At 47.2% G+C, this 22,140-nt stretch overlaps 2 protein-coding genes and 1 long non-coding RNA gene across 4 annotated transcripts in view; 1 reads left to right on the forward strand and 2 right to left on the reverse strand.

Annotated features, from left to right (window-relative positions):
* Window positions 1–6,986, reverse strand: part of SEC11A (SEC11 homolog A, signal peptidase complex subunit) — a 54,585-nt gene extending 47,599 nt beyond the window's left edge. Inside the window, exons 1-2 of the mRNA XM_040413625.1 lie at window positions 6,870–6,986; window positions 3,117–3,226 (exon numbers count right to left, since the gene is read on the reverse strand). Coding sequence (XP_040269559.1) covers window positions 3,117–3,226; window positions 6,870–6,920 — 161 coding nt within the window. The 5' untranslated portion in view covers window positions 6,921–6,986. The remainder of the gene's footprint in view (window positions 1–3,116; window positions 3,227–6,869) is intronic.
* On the forward strand, window positions 811–20,353 carry LOC120985601. The gene is made up of 3 exons (XR_005775559.1): window positions 811–821; window positions 11,599–11,605; window positions 20,069–20,353. It is a non-coding gene; the product is annotated as an uncharacterized LOC120985601 (long non-coding RNA).
* Window positions 20,354–20,709: 356 nt separating this feature from the next.
* Window positions 20,710–22,140, reverse strand: part of ZNF592 (zinc finger protein 592) — a 42,929-nt gene continuing 41,498 nt past the window's right edge. For both annotated transcript variants that reach the window (XM_040413624.1, XM_040413623.1), the window contains exon 10: window positions 20,710–21,203. In XM_040413624.1, the coding sequence (XP_040269558.1) occupies window positions 20,754–21,203 (450 nt within the window). In that variant the 3' untranslated portion in view covers window positions 20,710–20,753. The remainder of the gene's footprint in view (window positions 21,204–22,140) is intronic.

Raw genomic sequence — 22,140 nt, forward strand, 5'->3', positions numbered from 1 at the left:
TACTCTGTATCCTTCCCTGGTTTATCTGGGGACCTGGCACGGCTCTTACTGAATGCTTTAAAGGACGCCTTAATAATAGACTTCATGGATTTAGTAAGGGTCTGGGATTGCTCTGCTACCAGATTATCTATACACACTGAGCATAACGCCTTCTGATAAGATGCAGATAGGGGCACTTTACATTCCGCACATTCCTTGTGTCTTGTCTTAGAAGACGATTTTTTAGGTGGTTTAGGGATCTAAAAACAATCATAAGAAACACCATATTAGAATAAAAAGGAACGCTCTCACCCTGAAGCTTTTCCTTTTTTCCCCATCCTCAGACCGGTACCGGACTTGCAGGCCTCAAGGGTTCCTGGGGTTCAGCGCGTCCTTCTGTAGGCTCCGACATGATTGCAACCAGGATCGCTACGTGGCACATCCAAATTGTGCCCCAGCTGGCTGCCTGAACCTGCCGCCGTATTTGTATTTTAAAGGACGCGCTCCGGCCTCTACTTCCGGGTCCTGCACGGGCTAAGCCCCGCCCCCCCCGGCGCCATCTTGGAACTGGGCAGAGCGAGGAAGAGCATGGGGAGCCGCCTGGACACGGCCACAGCGGCTCCCCGCAGGGCCGGAGAGAGGGCAGGCGCAGGCAGACTTATGGGGAGCGGCTTCCGGCACGGCCACAGAACTACCGCTCCCCAGGGATAGGACTTCCCACGGCACTCAGCCACAGACCTTCCCCAGCTCTGGTGTCTTGGAGGTACGTCTTCAGCAGTGCTGCTTCTCAGGATCTCCCATCCGGAGGACAGGAAACCTGAACTGGTGTTGTGTGGAGGTGTGTCCTTTTTATCTTCTCAGGTTTCCTGTCCTGATGGGAGGTCCTGAGTCGCACAGGGTGCCGTCATGGGTGAGGGGAAAAAGGTAGCCCAGACTTCTGCACGGGGTAAACCTCCTCGCACTAAGACATAGCCGGGGCCCCCACAGCTCCATATTAAACGCTATCCACCGGATCCGATTCCCACCTGCCCCTTAGGATAGGAATAAGAACTGGAGGTAGTGGGCATGATCCCTCTTTTAAAAGGCAGTTCTGGATCCTGTTTCCTGTCCTGAGGAGGGGGAGGCTGTCTCTCTAGGGGTGCTGTCATAGGCAGTTTTTATTCTAGACCAAATTCTTATGTGTAGGAGCCCTTATCAATCAACTAGTCTTGTACTCGTGGCGATTGAAAGCATGCAGTATTACACAAGCTCTTGGCAGTAAAAGGGTTAAAGGGATTGTGCAGCGTAAAGATTGATGAGCTAGCCTGAGCTGTATGAAGAGGTAGCAGCGCTTGTGTGAGCCCTGATTCCGCTTCGAAATTACCTGTGCATTGTCTCGCCCGTAAAGGCGGCACACTGTAATTACAACTGCTCGTACCAATCAATTGTAGTAATTACACTGCGCCGCCGCTGCAAAAAAGACTGCACACAGTTCATTTTGAAGCAGAAGCACAGCTGATCGGCAGGGGTCCCTGAAGTCGCACCCCCAATGATCTGATATTGACGACCTATCCTGAGGAGTGGTCATCAAAATCTTTACACTGTATAGTCCCTTTAAAGCCTAACCACGCAATCCAATTTTCTATCTACACTATAGGGCATGGGTGTCAAACATGCGGCCCGCGGGCCGCATGCGGCCCGCAATGAATATCTTTGCGGCCCGGCAGTCTAGTATCTCTGAACATGAGCGCTGCTATCGGCGCGCTCATGTTCTCTCAGCAGCACGGGGAGAAGGAAGCTGTCCTCCCTCCCCCCTGTGCTGCTGCCGCTGCCACCAATGAGAAGAGAGGGGGGGAGGAGGGGCGGGCGCACTGCGCCACCAATGAGGAGAGAGGGGCGGGCGCACTGAGCCACTAATGATAGGACTATTCCCATTTCCCACACAGAGCGGCGCCCAGCGATGTCTCAGCACTCACCATTAGTCCTGGGCGCCGCTCCGTTCGCCTGCAGTGCTCCATTACTGTCTCCTCTCCTGCTCCACATGCTGCTGATTACTATCGGAGCGATGGGAGGAGACATCAGCTTCACTAGTGGGCGTTCCTTCTCCCTGCGCTGCGATTGGACAGCGCTACAGCCAGGAAGAAGGAACGCCCACTAGTGAAGCTGATGTCTCCTCCCATCGCTCCGATAGTAATCAGCAGCATGTGGAGCAGGAGAGGAGACAGTAATGGAGCACTGCAGGCGAACGGAGCGGCGAACAGAACTAATGGTGAGTGCTGAGACATCGCTGGGCGCCGCTCTGTGTGGCCTGATAGTAAGAGTCAGTCTTTAACACAATACAGGAGGCGGGTGCCGGCAGCAGAATCGCATTGCCGGCACCCTGCCGCTGACAGGGAGCTGCGATCAGAGGCAGTTAACCCCTTAGGTGCCGCACCTGAGGGGTTAACTGCTGATCTGCCAGTACCAGCCTCCTGTATAAAGGGGAAATTTATCATTGGTGGTGCAGTGTGCCCCCCTCAACCCCCCATCCCATTAAAATCATTGGTGGCACAGTGCGCCAGCCCCTCTCAACCCCCCCAGTATTAAAATCATTGGTGGCAGTGGCCACAGGGACCTCTCCCCTCCCCCTCATTGGTGGTGCAGTGGCAGCTTCTGATCGGAGCCCCAGCTGTGTAAGCCTGGGGCTCCGATCAGTTACCATGGCAGCCAGGACGCTACAGAAGCCCTGGTTGCCATGGTAACATCCCTGATGCTGTGTGCACAAGGCACAGAGCAGCAGGGACAGTGTGAAGTCCTATTCACCCTAATAGAGCTGAATAGGACAAGGGATGAAAGATCCCAGGTTCTCGCCCCTAAGGCTACTTTCACACTTGCGTTCAGAGCGGATCCGTCTGAGACGGATCCGCTCATATAATGCAGACGGTGGATCCGTTCAGAACGGATCCGTCTGCATTATATTGTAAAAAAAATTTTTTTTTTTTTGATGCGGCCCACATAAACTTCAATTTTTTTTTTTTGGCCTTATGTTAGCTTTTGAGTTTGACATGCTTGCTATAGGGCATTTGTATTTTTTTTTTTTTCAGTTTCAACCTATAAAACAGATGTAGGTTTTGTACATGAAATAGACGGACCTGGCCAGTATGATGCCATTTACATACCTTAGGACAACAACTATTGGACTCTCGCTGCCAGTGATCACCATCAGGCCTTTCCATATCATCAGTGCGGAGGACACGATCATACCAAAGTTTAGCACTTGGTAATAGAGCTGCAGAACACAAAACAGTCTATTAGTGCCTGATAAATGTAATAACATAACTCTTCCCCCAACAGGATCCCTGTGCTTGTGATTAGTGGGGGTCCCGGTTATAACAGATCCCTGGATAGAGGCCGACTTGTTCTTACTAGAATACTCATATTATATGACATTACTCAGGCAAAATGTGACCATTTGTGAATTTGAACCAATTCCCCTGTGTCTAGATATTGCTCTTACTGTCTTGTTATGGCGCCCCCTGGTGTTCTTTTAATTCCCTCTCAGATCAACCATCTAATGTGCAAGTGCTGCTGCTGTACAGGCCAGTCAATGAGAATCACAGCACTAGAAGCATCTTCTCTGCAGCACCGAAAACATTAGGAGAACATTGTGAGAGGGAACCGAAAGAAAAGCAGGGGGCGCCAAAAGAAGACTACAAGCAATAACTAGATGCAACAGTGCACCAATGTCGCACAAAATCTCACAGAAAACTGGTGTAATGTGCACCGTGTTAAAGCACCATCTCTAATCTTGTTTAGTGACATGTACCAAACATTTGAGTAAAGCTACATTCACACTAACGTATTTTGTTTCTGTTCCGTTTTTTTTTTTTTGGCGGATAGGATGCAGACCCATTCATTTCAATGGGTTCGCAAAAAAAATAAAAAATAGAACATGTCTAATTCTTGTCCTTTTGCGGACAAGAATAGGCATTGTTACATTGGATCTGCAAAAAAAACGAATGGCATACGGAATTTACGGATGTCATGTGGTTTTTTTTGCGGATCGCAAAACACATACGGTTGTGGGAATGTAGCCTAAAGATGCAAAGGGGTACCATGAAATACCTCAAAACAGTTGAGCCACATTTATTACTGATAACAAAATTTTTGGTGCAAAACACAGGCAAAGAGCATTGCCAGCGTCCAACAGCAAAGAGCAATGCCAGCGTGCAGTGTACAAAGTAAGGCCGAATGCACACGGCCATGTTCCGCGGCCGAGATCGGTCCGTGGTATGCCGGGCTGGATTCCTGTTCAGAGCAGGAGCGCACGGCGTCATTGGTTGCTATGACGCCGTGCGCTTCATGTCGCCGCTGCTGTACAGTAATACACTATACGAGTGTGCGCTCCTGCTCTGAACAGGAATCCAGCCCGGCATACCACGGACAGCTCTCGGCCGCGGAACACGGCCGTGTGCATTCGGCCTTAGGCAAGTGTGCAGGACACAAAATATTGAGTACGTTTGCACGGCAATAAGTAAGGCAAGTGACTAAAGCATGCCGTGCATCATTTTGGGTTTATACAGGTTTTTGAAACCTCATTCACACAATCAGTGTTTTGGTCAGTGATTTCCATCAGTGATTGGAGCCAAAACCAGGACTGGAGCCTCCACAGACATAAGGTATAAGGGGAAGATCTGCACCTGTCCTGTATTTAGAGCCGCGTCTGGTCTTGGCTCAAAATCCTGAGCAAACACAGACTGTGTGAATGAGGCTCTAGGGACCGTATGCGGAACCATTCACTTCAATGGGTCTGCAACAAAAAAAAACGGAAGTTACTCCGTGTGCATTTTGTTTCCGTATGTTCGTATTTCCGTTCCGCAAAAGAATAGAACATGTCCTATTATTATCTGCATTACAGACAAGGATAGGACTGTTCTATTAGGGACCAGCTGTTCTGTTCCGCAATGCACACAGACGGCATCCGTATTTTTTGCGGAGCAATGAACATAATGGAAGCAGTGCCCCTGAAAAATGACGGGTGCTGGAGGAGTGCACTGACTGTAATGGAGTGTCTGGTTTCCATCACAGCGCCTGGCAAGCGACTGATAAACCACCCAGCATGCTGTCACTTCTAATTTACACTCAGGACATTGATCGGATTCGGTCTCCTCTGTATTGGAGCCTCTGTCTGGTAAAATGCCCTACGCCATGACGGAACGCTGATGGTTTCCATCATGTCGTGGATATAATTATAACCAGTTTTGTTAAAAGAAAAAGTCTCCACACCAATGCACATTACATAATGACTGTCCTCTTGGTTGATGGGGATAATGTGTGTTTTTTGGGTGAACCCCTCAACCACCAAGATCTTTCCAGAGGGCTCAGGAGACCTAATTTGCACTGGTGTGGAAAATACACCTCACCAAAACCCCAATCATGATTTGAAAAAGAAACAGTCCTCTCTCCTGACACGTCTGCTTTAGTACCTACTTTTACTCATAACATTTCTGGAGCATCCATTATTACACCTGTATGATGTACCGTTCTTTTATTATTCCTTCTAGAAGTTATAAATTACTTGCCAGCAGCTTGCAATTAAGGTCCAGATGGGCGTTACCAGTTGGAAGGGTGTCCCTGCACCGCAACACTGTATGGTATCAGACTGTGCAGGGACACACCCACAACTGGTAACACCCATCTGGACCTTCATTGCAAAACTGTGGGCAAATCATTCATAACGTCTAATAGGAATAACAGAGGAATGGCACAGTATAGTCTCATAAGAATAGATGCTTCAGAATCGTTATCACATGGAGAATGCAAGTATTCACTAAAATAGACATGTCAGGAGAATCTGTCAGCAGTTTAAAGGGAATCTGTCAGCAGTTTTGAGCCCTCACTATAGAAATGAGGGGAGTGCAATGCAGTGATGGAGAGGGGCACTGACCATGAAAGTACTACCTTCTCGCCACTTGTAGTGTTGGGGAGATTAAAGGCGTTCTCTGGGATTTTTCTTTTTAAAGGGGTTTTCCAGGCTTTTAATATTGATGACCTATCCTCTAGATCAGATCGGTGGGGTCCAACACCCGTCACCCCTGCCGATCAGCTGTATGAAGACAGGTCTCCCGTCTCTCTTCTTGCTGGCCGCTGCTATATCTACAGCGAGCCTGCCTACCCTTCATACAGCTGATCGGCAGGGGTCCCCGGTATCAGACCACCGCCAATCCTGAGGACAGGCCATCAATATTAAAAGCCCGGAGAAACTCTTTAATCTCCTCCCAGCCCATGGGACCTGTGAAAGAAACGTACTTGCATGCTTATTGCTGCTCGGTTCCAGACCCATTTGTTGACATCCGCATGGACAGGGTCATGTGTGCCACTGTAGCCAATCACTGGCCTAAGCGATGACAGGTCGCCAAGTGACATATCACCGCTGAGGCCAACCGCTGGATGATGACAGCCAGGAGTCAGAACCAGAAGCAGGTAAAGTGCAGATCTCTGTATGTAAGTGAGTGGGGTCGCAGCACAACTCGGGCGACGTGACCCTAGAATTACTGCGGTTCTGGAGTCACGGCTGCAGAAACCTCTGCATTGCACAGTGACCCCAGTCACTTCCATGATGTTGTGAGGCAGCACTGCTACACCGCGGTCACAACCATGAGCTCTAGGTATGTCCACGGTATGAGGGCTCAAAACTGCTGACAGACACTCTTTACATGTGCTGCACGCACACAATGACGCCTGTGTGAACAGAGCCTTACAGAAGAGGATGGTGCGGCTCACCCAGGACCGGAGACAACAGCGGAGCAGCATGTCCGCCCATCACACAGCAGAGGTGTCAGGGCAGGTGATGAAGCAGCCATGGAGTCCTTACTGCTCCACGTTACAGACTCTCATTAGGAGGAATGGCAGCTCCGGGCGGCGCCCATTACCTGTCTCTTGTTCATCCGCCGCACATCATCTAGAAAGTCCACAGACAACATTTCGCACTCTGTAGTTTCTCCGGCACAAACCAGAGACACAGCGACTCCGGAAGTTCTTGGGCGAAGTCAAAACGTAGCACTTCCGCTCCTAAACGGAAGAAGCGCGGCAGCCATCTTATGTGAGGGCAACTCACCAGACTGCTGGCAAATGGTGAGGCGGCATAGGAAGAGAGCGTCTTCTTTTTATTCAAGTATTTATGTAGATATCAGACGGACCACAGAGTGAGGCCTTAGGCCCCTTGCAGACGAGCGTTTGTCACGCTGCGAGTCCGCAGCGCAGCTCCCGTCCTGACCTCCCAGCACTGACGGGAATCACATAGCATTATATTGATTTATGATGCTATGTAACCCTTACAGATCTGGAATGTTTTGTATAACACTGACAGCATTATGTCAGTGTCATCTAATACATTCCAGAACTGTAAGGGTTACATACACCTGATAAATCAATATAATGCTATGCAAGCCCAGCAGTGCTAGGAGTTCAGGCCGGGAGCTGCGCTGTGGACTCGTAGTGTGACAAACGCTCGTCTGCAAGCGCCTTATTCACACGGTCAGTGATTTTGAGCTAAAACCAGGTGCAGCTCTAAACACAGAACAGGTGCAGATCTTTCCCTTATACCTTATGTCTGTGGAGGCTCCAGTCCTGGTTTTGGCTCACAATCACTGATGTAAACAGTGACATGTGAATAAGGCCTAAATTAGGCATTTTCTGTGGAGCACACCACACGTACCCATTCATTTTAATGTTCCAAAAATATATAAGACAGCTCTCACCTTTGTTGCTTTCACGGAAGCTCGGGCCCAGTGTTCCATATTTACCAACATTTGAGTTGGTAAAATTGGGGCATATAAGCCCCGCCGCTGGGAATGCTCCAGACCCGCCCAGAAACATAAATTTTTGGGTGGAGTTTGTGTTAACACCGTCCATTTTTCAGCCCGGGATAGCGAAAATTTGCTGGGACTCTCTCTGAAAATAAGGGACAGTTCCCGCACATTCGGGAAAGTTGGTAGCTATGCTGTTCACACATAATCGTTAATTTCTAACGATAATTTGTTTTCCCTTAGTCCTAACAGAAGCACAGATAGGGTTAACCACCCCCCGTGGACTGGTAGGACCGGCGGAATTTTTAATGAGCCCAAGTAATAAAACAATTAAGTATCCCCTATAAAGGAGGGAATCACCCCCAGCCCACTGAGTTATAGCAAGAAGAAAAACTAGCCTTACTAGGGTGGGATATTTGTGTGCTGCTGTTAGGACTAAGGGAAAACAAATTATCGTTAGAAATCAACGATTCCCTTACGTCCTACCAGCAGCACAGATGGGGAGATAGCAAGAAGAACCCCTAGGGTGGGCCCTCGTGCTTGGCAGAATTAAGTATAGACTGCCCAAAGGCTGAGTATTCAGCTAATCTGGAATCCAATCTATAATAGGAGATGAATGTTGATTCAGAGCTCCAGGAGGCAGACTTGCAATTAATTTCGAGAGGAAGAAGACTCCTCTCAGCAAAAGAAGTAGCCACATCGCTAGTAGAATGGGCCTTCACAAACCCCGGAGGGTCTAGAGATTGGGAAATAAAAGATTCTTTAATAGCCTCCTTAAGTCATCGACTGATGGATGGTTTAGATGCTTTACAGCCTTTAAACTTACCGGCAAACAGGATTAGAAGATTTTCATCTTTCCTGAATGATAGATCCGGAGGCATCTCGAGACGTCCAGAGGATGTCTAACAGGTTCCTCGGAGGAGGTAGAAGGTGTAGAAAGAACCGGGAGGGATATCACCTGGTTGATATTCTGAAACTAAAGAACTTTAGGCCTAAAGTACGGGAGAAATCTTAGAAGGACCCGGTCTTGCAAAAATATGGTATAGGGCTCGTGTGCTGAAAGAGCTTGAAGCTCAGAGACCCTCTTAGCCAAAGTCACTGCAAGGAGAAAAAAAAGTTTCCATGTGACGAACTTGAAATCCACCTCCTCCAAAAGCTCAAAGGGGGGAGATGCTAACCCCTTGAGAACTACTGATAAATCCCATTGAGGAACGGGTCTCAGTACTGTAGGCTTTAATCTTTCAGCTCTTTTAAAGGAACCGTTTGATGAGCGGGTCCTGAGAAAAAGACCTGTTGAGGCAAGCTGAGATGGCTGAAACTTGAACCCTCAGGGTAGATGGAGCAAGGCCCTTGTCAAGGCCGTCTTGCAGGAACTGAAGGATGGCGGAGAGGGATGGATCTGCAGACGCCTCCTCCTTTGAGGTACACCAGGATGAGAATATCCTCATAATCCATGAGTAGGCTTTCTTGGTAGAGTCCGCTCTTGAATGAGAAGGCGTTCTCAGGACAGACTCTGAAAGCCCTTCTATTCTGGGAAGGGACTGATCAACCTCCAGGCTGTCAGGTTGAACCTGTGCAGATCTGAGCAGAGGTGAATGTCCCACGACACCAGGGTCTGCTGAGGGGGGAGCCTCCAATATTGCCCTCAACTTATTTGGGTGAGCTGGGTAAACCAGGATCTCTTCGGCCAAAACGGAATGATGGCTATCACCGAGGCCTGATCCTGACGGATTTTCATCAATACCCTCGGTTTCATGGACAACAGAGCAAAGATGTAAGCCAGCCAGAACCTCTTGGATATTGACAGAGCATCTATCGCCAGGGGGTTGTCCTCCCTAAAAAGGGAGAAAAACCTCTCCACCTTGGCGTTGAACCTTGTTGCCATAAGATCCACCTCTGGCATCCCCCAATTCAGGACTATCTGCTTGAATATCTCTGGATGTAAAGACCACTCCACTGTTGAAAGACCGCGGCTCAGCCAATCCGCTATCATATTGAGGGAGCCTCGAATGTGGATCGCAGATAAGTGGGAAAGGTTTGACTCTGCCCAATCCAGAATCACCCCGATCTCTGATGAGAGAGGAAGTGATCTTGTGCCTCCCTGCTTGTTGATGTAAAGTACCGCAGTCATACTGTCTGACTGGACTTTCACAGCTTTGCCCCGGATCTGAGGGGCGAAGAGAAGGAGGGCTAGCTAGATAGCTCGAATCTCGCATAGATTGGATGAGAGAAGCTGCTCCTGAGACCAGGTCTCTAGGTGAGCGCCCGAGCCTACTTGGGACGCATCTGTTGTCAATATGATCCAGGTTGGCTGGGTCATAGACTTCCCGTCTGAAAGATGGAACCACCATCTGAGGGAATACCGAGTTCGCCAAGACAGGGAGTTTAGCCTGGCGGGGCTGCCTTTCTATTTGGAGAGGACCTCTGACTGTAGAGGGCGGAGGTCCCATAGAGCCCAAGGGACTGCTTCCGCAAACGCTGACCTGAGCCCAACATCTTCATGAGAGTCCGAATAGGGACTCGCCGAAAAAACGGATAGGAACTCTGCCGTGTTCTGTATTTGGGATCTTCTTTCTGGAGTCAACTGGAGAGACATCCCGACGGAGTCGATTATGAAGTCTAGATATCTTACTGAAGTCGACGGGCTCACGTTCGACTTCTGCCAGTTCATAATTCAACCCAGGCGGAACAGAAAGGAGATTGCTACATGAAGATGGTGGGTTAGGACTGTTAGAGAAGAGGCTTTTAAAAGCCAATCGTCCAGATAAGGAATGATGGTCAGTCCTTGAAGTCTTAAAGCCTCCACCCCAGAAACCACCACCTTGGTAAAAGTGTGAGGGGCAGAAGAAATGCCAATAGGAAGAGCAACAAACTGAAGGTGTCCGACAACACCCGAAACCTGGACCGCGATTCTGAGATATCTCATGGAAGCAGGATGAATCGGGATGTGCAGATATGCATCTTTGAGGTCCAGGGTTGCCATCACGTCTCCAGGATTGAGAACGTGAACCACTGATCTGATGGTCTCTATACGAAACGTCACCTTCCTTATATATCGATTGAAATACCTCAGATCGAAAATCATCCGGAGATCTCCTGACGTCTTGGGAACCAGAAAAACTGGTGAGTAGATCCCTAAGCCCTGTTCCCCTGCCGGAACCTCCTCCAGAGCCCCCTTACAGATGTAGTCCTAAATGTAAGCCTCCAGAACAGACTGCTTGGCAGCCTGTAAGAGCTTGGTCTTGATGAACCTGTCCGGAGGAAGATAAATAAGATTGATTAAAAAACCCTCAGAGATATTGTTCAGGACCCAGGGATCCGAAACATCTCAGATCCAATTCTCCTTGAAGTGGGAAAGACGGCCCCTGATGGGAAGATGAGGCAGAGGAATGGGGAAGTTTTCTGGCAGGACAGCAGGAGTAACGGGAGTGATCCAAGAGCCTCGAGGAGGCCCGTAGTCAGGAGGTGGATCTTTTATCCTTGGCTTCTTCACGAGAGTGCTTTTAACCTCTTCGCTGTGCTCCCCAGTCCCTTCGAGCTCCCGACTGCTGGCTAGACCTACCTCCACGGTTCTGTCTGCCCCGCCCTCGAAAAGACTGTTGGGGAAGACTCTTCCCCTTCTTATCTGACAGGCCTTCCATAATTTTATCTAGCTCTGAGCCGAACAAACGGTTGGGCTCAAAGGGAAGGCCACATAAGTTATATTTAGAGGAGTTGTCAGCGACCCAAGGCTTAAGCCACAAAGGCCTACGGGCGGCTGACACAGGGGACATGGATTTGGCCGCCAATTTCAGCTGAAGCTGCGCAGTATTGTATAAGAAATCTGCTGCCAGGTTAATGGTCTTGAAAGCAGCCAGAATGTCGTCGAAGAGACACCTTCTGATCCACATCCGTCTGAATCTGGTTCAGGTGAGTCCGGAGGAACGTAGAGACCTCAGTGGCAGCAATGGCTGTAGAAGCGGAAGCTGCGGCTGCCGTGTAACCTCTCCTCATCGTGCACTCCGCTCTCCTGTCAAGGGGATCCTGCAGACTAGACTCATCGTCTGCTGGAACCAGAGTGCGTCTGGACAGTTTGGCAATAGCCATGTCCACCTTGGGAACGGAACCCCACGATTCCACCAAGGATTTAGCCATCGGGAACATGGTTCTAAATTTCTTGGTTAGAACCGGACCTTTCTCAGGTTTCTTCCACTCTGTACGCATGACAGAGAGGAGGGTCTCATCCGCTTTAAAGACACAAAGTGTCCGACTAGCGGGATCGGAAGGCTCCCCCGGGTCAACATCATGGTCCCCCGACCTGATGGACTTGAGTAGCCTTTGTGTCTTCTCTGGAGGAAAAAAACACGAAGTAAGCTCCTCCTCATCTGAGGAGGAAGAAACTAAGGAGACCACAGAAGGTCTCTCCACAGGAGCAAAGAACTCCATAGGGGTCTGAGCAGGAAGCCTTTCATCAAGCAGGTTTACGACTCCCTTGATGGACCCATCCACATAGCTCTTCACCCATTGATACATGTCCTGCATCGTAGGTTCACTCGAAGGTTGGACCCTCGGACGGCAGCTGTCACACCTGAAGTAGGGACAGCTATCCTCCAAAAGAGAGCTACAATTGTTCAGGATAAATGCTTCCTCTTGGAACTCGCCTTTCTGCCATCCGAATCCCGCGGAGAAGACATCACTGCGGGAAAAAAAACATTTGCAAATTACATATAAATGTTAAGGAGAAAAGGTAAGAGGCAGACCGGAGGAAGCTGAAAATGAGGACCAGAAGAAGAATAAGGCACCAATAAGTGGAGAAACACCGACTTATAGGGACTCTGGGAGCTAGCTTGAGAAGCATGTGCAGCCAGAGACCAAGCTGGTGCACAATGCTTCCTTAAATAGGGAAGGGGTTGGACCAGAAACAAAACCCCGCCCCCAGAGGGAAAAAAAACCAACTATAATTAAATCAAAGTTTCCCCTTAAAACTAGTAATAACTGCAAATCCTCCAACAGGAGGGAACGAACACCGCAAGTATCATAAAATCCTCAGCGAACGCAGTGGGCTGGGGGTGATTCCCTCCTTTATATGGGATACTTAATTGTTTTATTACTTGGGTTCATTAAAAATTCTACCGGTCCTACGAGTTCACAGGGGTGGGGGTGGGGTGGTTAACCCCATCTGTGCTGCTAGTAGGACGTAAGGGAAGTATTTTTTTTACCGACAGTGAATCAGTGAAAAAAGTCATGGAGACATGCACGACTTTGGTCCGTGATGCAGACCAAACACTTGCATTATAGTTTATGGGTCCGCGAAAAGGCACAGCACGGTTGGCATCCGCTTTTCACTGACCACTAATAGGAAATGCTCTGGAGTCCGTGCAATATGGATTACACATGGAGGGCAAAAAACGGACACATGGACTACACATGGATTCTTCATAGATAAAACACGGAAATGTTAATTAGGCCTAAATGTCCAAATCAATTCCTGAAGTGACACTGACCCCTCCCCCACGGTTTTACAAAACCAATCGTAGAACAGCGCCATGAGGCTGCTGGTAGACAGGTGTAATACAGGTGCATCCCATATTACGTTTGCAACACCAGAGCCTCCTGTGGTCCATGAGAACCACACTCTGTGGAGATTTATCAAAAGTGGTGTAAAGTAGAACTGGCTTAGTTGCCCATAGCAACCAATCAGATTCCAGCTTTCATTTATCAGAGCTCCTCTTGAAAATGAAAGGTGGAATCTGATTGGTTGCTATGGGCAACTAAGCCAGTTCTACTTTACACCACTTTTGATAAATCTCCACAAAGTAGAACTGGCTTAGTTGCCCATAGCAACCAATCAGATTCCGCCTTTCATTTTCAAGAGGAGCTCTAATAAATGAAAGCTGGAATCTGATTGGTTGCTATGGGCAACTAAGCCAGTTCTACTTTACACCAGTTTTGATTAATATACCCGTGTTCACATCTGGCGGATATGCCATGCATTTGCTGTCACAGATTTTCATGTGGCAAATCTGCAGTGTTGTACAGGACTAGCAAATATACGGGCACTGGCCATGTGCACATTGTATCATGTGTCACTTGAATAGGTCCGCAATCCGGAATATATGGTACAGTGCGGAACGGAGGCACGGATCGGAAGCACTACGGAGTGCTTCTGTGGGTTTTCGGTCGGTGCCTCCGCACCACAAAAAAGCATCATATGCAGATCACGGACCCCAATCCAGTGAATGGGTCCACGTCCGTAGTCGGCAAGCACGCGGTCAATGCTCGTGAATTGCAGACCGCAATTTGCAGTCCGGAGCACAGGCACGGCCAGCTCATCCAGATGGCCGTATGTTTTTTGCGGATCCGATTTATTGTGGTCAATTCAGCATGTCCGCAAAAAACTTATTGCATTCTGCATTTTTTCTGATCCAGACTTCAATGGGGCCACGCCCTGATTTTCACTGGCAAGTATAGGGCATGTATTTGTTTTACGGGGCCGTGGAACGAAAGAAAAGAGTGCTGTCCACATCTTTTGGGGCCCCATAAAATTGAATGGGTCCGCATCTAATCTGCTAAATTGCGGATCAGGTACGAAAAGCAACCTACAGCCGTCTGAATGGGCCCTAACACTGGGTTCAGATCTTCACCTTCTGGACGTGTTTCTCATCCTGACCCCACAGCATTGTAGATGATTCGGATCAGCAGATCTATGTTTGGGCCAGGAGACAAGTCCAAAATCCAGCCTTAGGGCTCTTTTTCACGCAGCGGATTACCCGCATGGCATCTGCTCATGTGAGAGTGCCAAGCCCCACTCCGGACAGCAGAGACACGAAGCAGTAACATGACTGATAATGCTCCGTGCCTCTCTGTGATCTTTTTACTACAAAATCACTGTGAGATAAAGTGGTCACTGATTTAGAAGTAAAAAGATCACAGACGGGCACGGAGCATTATCAATCATGTTACTGCTCAGTGTCTCTGGTGTCCGGAACGGGGCTTGGCTCTCTTTCACGCAGCGGATTACCTGCACGGCATCGGCTCGTGTGAAAGAGCCCTTACCAGTAGTGCAGCCTCAGCATATAGACCTGTAACGTCAAGTATCTCAGCAATGTAGTAAATATATATATAATATTTATATTATTCTGTCACAGAACAGTTGTGTCAAAATGATAGCGACAAATCTGTTGGCGTTCAGCAGTGGCATCAAACAGAGCACCCGAGATGAAAGGTGCTGTAAATCATGCAGCTTTTGCCACCCCAAATTGTTCCCTAAGGGTACATTTACACAGTGATAATATGTGTTGGAAATTTTGTTGTGGAACCTAAGGGCTCCACAACAATATTTAAATATGCTTTTTTTTGGGGTTAGTGGAGTCCACATATAAGTGCACCGCAGTCCGTAATACACGCGGCCGGCGCTGTTAACAAATATACCTATGTGATATCGGACTGCATTCACACATTGACAGCCACTCCGGCTTTCAGTTTAAGTCTTTTATTTGAAATATTCTGAAGCGAACATACATACAATCCTCAGCAGATAACAAACGTGAGGAGACGTTCTCAGGACAGAAATCTACGGACAGGCTGCTATGTACATTATTCTAGTCTGCACAATGTTAGAAAAGAGGGTAGAAATACTCCGATTTGTCTGTATCAAAACACAAGTAGACAAAATCCTACTTTTTCGAGGCAACATGATAAAAAGCTGATATTTCTCTTTTTTTTATTAAATTATATGAAAAGTTGGCTCAGCAAAAAATGAAATCATAATGCAGAAAATACATAAGAATGGAGAAGGTGCGGTGCGGCGTGGCAGCATGTTATGGATGGCAGCATGGGGTGTGTATGAATACGGACACAAACATATATTCAATTTGCCATGGCAGAACCTATAGACTTCCACTGCTTGGCATATAGGGAACATGTCACCAGTACAGAGGAGAAAGGAAAAAGTTATTCAAGTCTGTTAGTTCTCTTCCAGAAGGTAGAAAAACTCTCTTTAAGGCCACCTATAGGTAGCTATCCTACAAGTCAGTGTCTGCTTGGAGGAGACTCTGGCTTGGCCAAAATCCCTAGTCATGATTCAAGGCTCTTGAATGGGTTGGACCTGGTCTTACAGGACAGCGTATAGGTGCCTTGAGAGGCAGTGTTCTCTCTTCTGGAGAAAGCTAATATGCCTACCCTTTCCTAATGAGCATGGCCTGCAAGGCTCCTATGGCGCTGGCAGTCTCTGCAAGAAAAAAAAGTTCCCTAAAAATTATCTCCAACGCAGATGTATGAAGCACTTAAATCCTTTTACCTATGCCTGATCATTTCTTGCATGGCTTCTGTGAAGGAAAATCTGTGTGTTTGTAATCTAGGATTTCTTGTAATGGAAACCTCTAAGCAGCATATAGAAGGGATGGACAGTCCACAGAGCATGGGTGGGGATCTGAATTCCACCAATAAAGTATTTGGACATTATATCTATATACCAAGTCACATCTGAAAATGTTTTTTTAGGATATATCATCTACTGGACGGGCCTACAATGCAGATCAATAGGACTTCCATTTCTGATACATGCAGGGTTCTAGCTGACTTCTGCTAACACTGGATAAACCTATGCAGGTCTGTCTGCTTTGCTGAGTGGCCTTCACAATGGTTCATGAATGGATCCTAGACAATCCCTAAAAGGTGCAGTTGCACTGGAGCCCCCCCCCCCCACCCCAAAAAAAAAAACTTAGGTGGTTGCGAGAAAGCCACCCCCCCCATCGTTTTCAATGGAAAGCAGCAGTTTATTACCGCAACCACACAAGAAAGTGCGGTACATGAACCGCAGCAAATGAGAGGCAATTTCCACATGGCCGATGGCAGCCTTCGACATGGAAACCGTCCAGTTCAGTTAGCAAAAAACTATGTGAACGGCCCTTAACAAGACACAGCAGTGTAATCTATCTAGGGCGAGTTCACATCACTGTTCAGCTTTCCGTTCTGATCCGTCAGAACAACTGAAAAAAAAAAACAAAAAAAAAAACGGATGTTATTCCGAGCAGTTCTATCAGTTCTGCTCAGCTGGCATTAGTTTGCACTAAAATAACTGATCCGTCATTTTTTGACCATCAGTTATGATCAGTTTGCGTCACTTCCGTCAGAGATCAGTTATTCTTGACAAGAGAAAAGGTCCTACATGTAGTACTTTTTTTCCTGTCAAAAATAACTAATCTCTGACGGAAGTGACGCAAACTGATCATAACTAATGCTCAAAATGAGTTATTTTCTTATTTTTTTTTGTTGTTCTTATGACGGATCAGAAGAACGGAAAGCTAAACTGTAATGTCAATTCAGCCGTAGGCCAGACACACACGAGCGAGTGGAGTACGAGATACTCGTTGCATGTGGCAGTGAGAGTTCCTGTTCTGAATTCGGCTCCTCTGACAGGATCTGAGAGTCCTGGAATCTATTGAATTACACTGACACCATTATGTCAGTGTAATTCAGTTGATTCCAGGTCTCGCAGCATTATACATTATTATAATGCTGTGCAATCCTGTCAGAGGAGCGGAGGTCAGAACGGGACCTCACACGGACACACGCAGCGAACTTCTCGCACTGAACTTGCTTGTATGTGTCTGCCCTGCCACACAGAAGGCAAATCCTACAAGATCCAGCAAATATCGCAACAATGTGATATAAGAATGCCACATGAAAGCATGAGGTGTTCTTATATATTAATATATATGTAAATTGTGCAAGGTTGACAAGAATATGGAAAACTAAAGGCAGTTTATGGATAGGTGAAATGATTGTGTGTGTGTATATATAGATATATATATATATATATATATACACACACACACACACACACACACATATACAAACACATATACTATCGTATTCTATATACATAGTCATGCACATATGTACATATAAAATGAATGAATATGACAAGTGAGACAGCGTCTTCAAAATCAAAAAGGAAAAAAAATGTTGTGAAAGATAATATATATATTTATTCATATTTATATATGTATACATAGTCAATATGACTACATTTAAATACAATAAAAACAATCTTCAATACGTCATGATAACATTGAAAACTGGGTGGTAAGAGGCTAGTCTAGAAGGTGGGCAGAATACTTTTTGAGCCCTCTTTCTGAAGGGGACACGTTGGAGTCTGCAGCACACTGCAAGCAAGAACATGGAAAGTAATGTTGCATATACTGGCTTAGGAAAGACAAGAACAAGCCTGGATTCAGATTTTTATCAATTAAATGATGCAGAAAATAGGCAAATGAAAATTCTCATTATATTTCCTTTTGAAAAGACGCAGGTAGTTGGACTACAATTTTGGCCAAATTCTACATCACCTTAGTGACTAGAAAATGTAAAATGCCTTATTCTTTCACATTAGGCATAAACTATAGGCCTCTATATTTTTGAGCTAATATGGTGAACCATGAACACTGACAAATATCGCATCCTTTTTTACAAAAACAATTAAGAAAGGTAGTAATACAGTACAATTAGGGCTGGGTGACTATGACCAAAATTGAAAGCTGATGATTAATTTAAATTTGATCTTGACTGCAATTAATGAACTATTATTGGAGCAGTGTGGGGGGGGGGGGGGGCAGTTGGAGCAGTGGGGGGAGGTGGTGGCAGTTGGAGCAGTGGGGGGAGGTGGTTGCAGTGGGAAGAGTTGGTTGCAGTGGGGGGAGATGGTTGCAGTTGGAGCAGGTGGTTGCAGTTGGAGCAGTGGGGGGAGGTGGTGGCAGTTGGAGCAGTGGGGGGGAGGTGGTTGCAGTTGGAGCAGTGGGGGGAGGTGGTGGCAGTTGGAGCAGTGGGGGGAGGTGGTTGCAGTTGGAAGAGTTGGTTGCAGTGGGGGGGAGGTGGTTGCAGTTGGAAGAGTTGGTTGCAGTGGGGGGAGGTGGTTGCAGTTGGAAGAGTTGGTTGCAGTGGGGGGAGGTGGTTGCAGTTGGAAGAGTTGGTTGCAGTGGGGGGAGGTGGTTGCAGTTGGAAGAGTTAGTTGCAGTGGGGGGAGGTGGTTGCAGTTGGAGCAGTGGGGGGAGGTGGTTGCAGTTGGAGCAGTGGGGGGAGGTGGTTGCAGTTGGAAGAGTTGGTTGCAGTGGGGGGAGGTGGTGGCAGTTGGAGCAGTGGAGGGAGGTGGTTGCAGTGGGGGGAGGTGGTGGCAGTGGGGGGAGGTGGTGGCAGTGGGGGGGTGTGGTGGCAGTGGGGGGGGGGTGTGGTGGCAGTGGGGGGGGGGGTGTGGTGGCAGTGGGGGGGTGTGGTGGCAGTGGGGGGGTGTGGTGGCAGTGGGGGGGTGTGGTGGCAGTGGGGGGGTGTGGTGGCAGTTGGAGCAGTGGGGGGAGGTGGTTGCAGTTGGAAGAGTTGGTTGCAGTGGGGGGAGGTGGTGGCAGTTGGAGCAGTGGAGGGAGGTGGTTGCAGTTGGAGCAAAATAGGAGGAGGCAGCCGCAGTTGAAGTAAGTGAAGGAGCCTGACACAAACATACAAAGAGCAGGGGACGGGGAGGGAAGACTCAGGGTAGAGCAGCGCCAACCGGCTATAACCATGGAAATTGTAATAATGGAAACAATTGACATGGGCAAGATTATGGCTGCATTTATTTTATTTTTTCTCAATTAATTGTCTAGCTCTAAGTACAATACTACACGGTACAGTATAAAACCTCAGAAAGCAGTCAGTACACTGAGGCATATGCATAACTAGTGCTGTCATAATGTGGCCCAGTTTCCAAGAAATATCATCCAAGCTTTTATTTTTATACACTATATATTATTTCTTAACTGTCACATCTAAAGAACTTACGGATATACCTCACATTGGCTTGGGATACGCCTAGTGACCACCCATGGACATTGGCGGAAGCTCTGTATTGCTTACTGGACAGAGTCATGGGACTGGTGTTCCAACCTCAAGTTACAACTCACACAGGTAAAGTAAAGTATATTACAAACTGTAATAAGTTTGAAAGAATGGTCATATGTGCTGGCAGACTAGAAGAACTATGGTGGAATCTGAGACATGCCAATATCCACCGGCCTTTGCAGCCATTAGGTTGGATTTGTTGCATTTCAGTGGTGGTTTTCATCACTTGTGAGCAGATGTTACTTTAAAACTACCACAAGCCCCAAACTAACATTTCCACTTATCTGTCCTCAATTAAAGGGGTTTTCTGGAATTGTGATATCAACAGTGAGCTCTGCGGCCGGTGATGTCATGTTCTTTGGTCACATGGCCTAAGCACAGCTTAGTCCCATTCAGGTGAATGAGGCTGAGCTGCAATATCAAGCACAGCCGCTAAACAATGTACAGCACTGTGCTTGGTGAGCTGTGAGGAGGCCGTGGCCTCTTCAAATAGCTGATCGACGGGGGTCCTGGGTGTCGGACCCCCACCAATCAGATACTGACGACCTATCCTATCAAACCACCTTAATTAAAATCATGTTCCAGGAAGCAGCATCGGTTACTCTTCTACTTGCTGATCTCTATGGTTGTTAGTTTGCATATGACTATACAATGAAACATTTTTTTCTGAAATGCACACACCCACATAGAAAAAACTGCATCATTTAAGTGGATAAAATCTGATCACAATGGGGAAGGACAAAAATGTAAAATAAAAAAAAAAAGGACCATTTACCGCTTTCATTCATTTTCACAAACGCGCAAGTCAGACTGGGTCTAAACGGATGATGAATACTGTGATACTGGAATACAGATGAGCAGACGCTCTGTCAAAGAACTGGAAAGAAAACTTACATTTCTCACTTTCCCTTTTTGTCGTTCTGCCGTCCCCCTCATACTGCTGGGCTTTGCCGGTCCGTGCAATAGGGCAAAGGTGTCCTAAATGAACGCTTAACAGTCCACATAAACAAATACAGTACCTTAACTCTTAATTACTATTAATTTTAATTTAATGAACATCCCTCTCAGTTTCTCAGTAAAAATAGTTTTAATTTCTCTCTTTTTAGGCATTAACATATGCTTTTCTTTCACACATGTTCTTTCGAAGTCCAATGTTTATTACGATTTAGGAGATCCGGTTTTCTGTCTGCTATTGAGGATCTCTTTGTGAGTCCGTACATGAGCAGCATGCGCACTCTGAAGGTCGAAGGTTAAATCACATTGGGCACACTCCCACGACTGCTCAGACTTTGAACTTAAAACCTGCTTTCCTGAGTGAGGCCTTGCTTGCCTGTCCTCCTCCTCCTCTTCTTCCTTGACCTTGTGCACAATAAAGAGGTGTCTGTTGAGTGATATTTGGGAGGTGTAACACAGGCCGCAGTGCACACACTGGCACGTCGAGTTGTCACTTTTATGCTGTGGTATGTGCTCTAAAAATTCTTCACTGCTGTTTGCAGTAAAGCCACACTTTGCACATTTATACGCTGCTTTCAACTTCTTAGCATGTGGCTCATCATTTGCATTTGAGTTCTCAAGTTCCTTTTTGACAGCTTTCTTTGGACCAGCAGTCTAGCGAGCAGAAACAAAGTTTCAGTAGTCAAAAATTATTTTGTGCTTCCCATTCTACATTATAAGTAGGGTCAAGCGACGAGAGCTTCAGATGCTTCATTCGAAGTCGCTTTGTTCCAAACTTTGGAATAATCTGTCTCCGTACAGTATTAGAATGTATGGGCTCCAATGAGCCGAAGTACCTCGGAACCGAAGGAGAGTTTGGTTTCAAGCTGTAAGGCTACTTTCACACTGCCGTTCGGGTGTCCGCTTGTGAGCTCCATTTGAAGGCTCTCACAAGCGGCCCCAAACGCATCCGTCCAGCCCTAATGCATTCTGAGTGGACGCGGATCCGCTCAGAATGCATCAGGCTGGCAGCGTTCAGCCTCCGCTCAGCAAGCGGACACCTGAACGCTGCTTGCAGCGTTCGGGTGTCCGCCTGGCCGTGCGGAGGCAAGCGGATCCGTCCAGACTTACAATGGAAGTCAATGGGGACGGATCCGTTTGAAGATGACACCATATGGCTCAATCTTCAAACGGATCCATCCCCTATTGACTTTCAATGTAAAGTCTGGACGGATCCGTTCAGGCTACTTTCACACTTAGAATTTTTTTTAAAACTATAATGCAGACGGATCCGTTCTGAACGGATACAAACGTCTGCATTATAGGAGAGGATCCGTCTGAGCAGACATCAGACGGCCCGCTCTGAACGGCAGTGTGAAAGTAGCCTAAAGTGATTTTCCACTTTAAAAAACAACTACTGAAGTTATTCAACGAAGTCACGCTTGACTTCACGGATAACTGACTTCGGCTCATTGGAGCCCATACATCCTAATACTGTGCGGAGATGGATCTCCGTACAGTATTATTCCGAAGGTTTGAACGCAGCGACTTTGGATGAAGCTCAACACTAATTATAAGAGTTTTCACCCAAGGTTTAATAATGACTATTTAC

The sequence above is a fragment of the Bufo bufo genome, chromosome 1 (genome assembly GCF_905171765.1).
Source record: "Bufo bufo chromosome 1, aBufBuf1.1, whole genome shotgun sequence".
NCBI classification, from domain to species: Eukaryota; Metazoa; Chordata; class Amphibia; order Anura; family Bufonidae; genus Bufo; species Bufo bufo.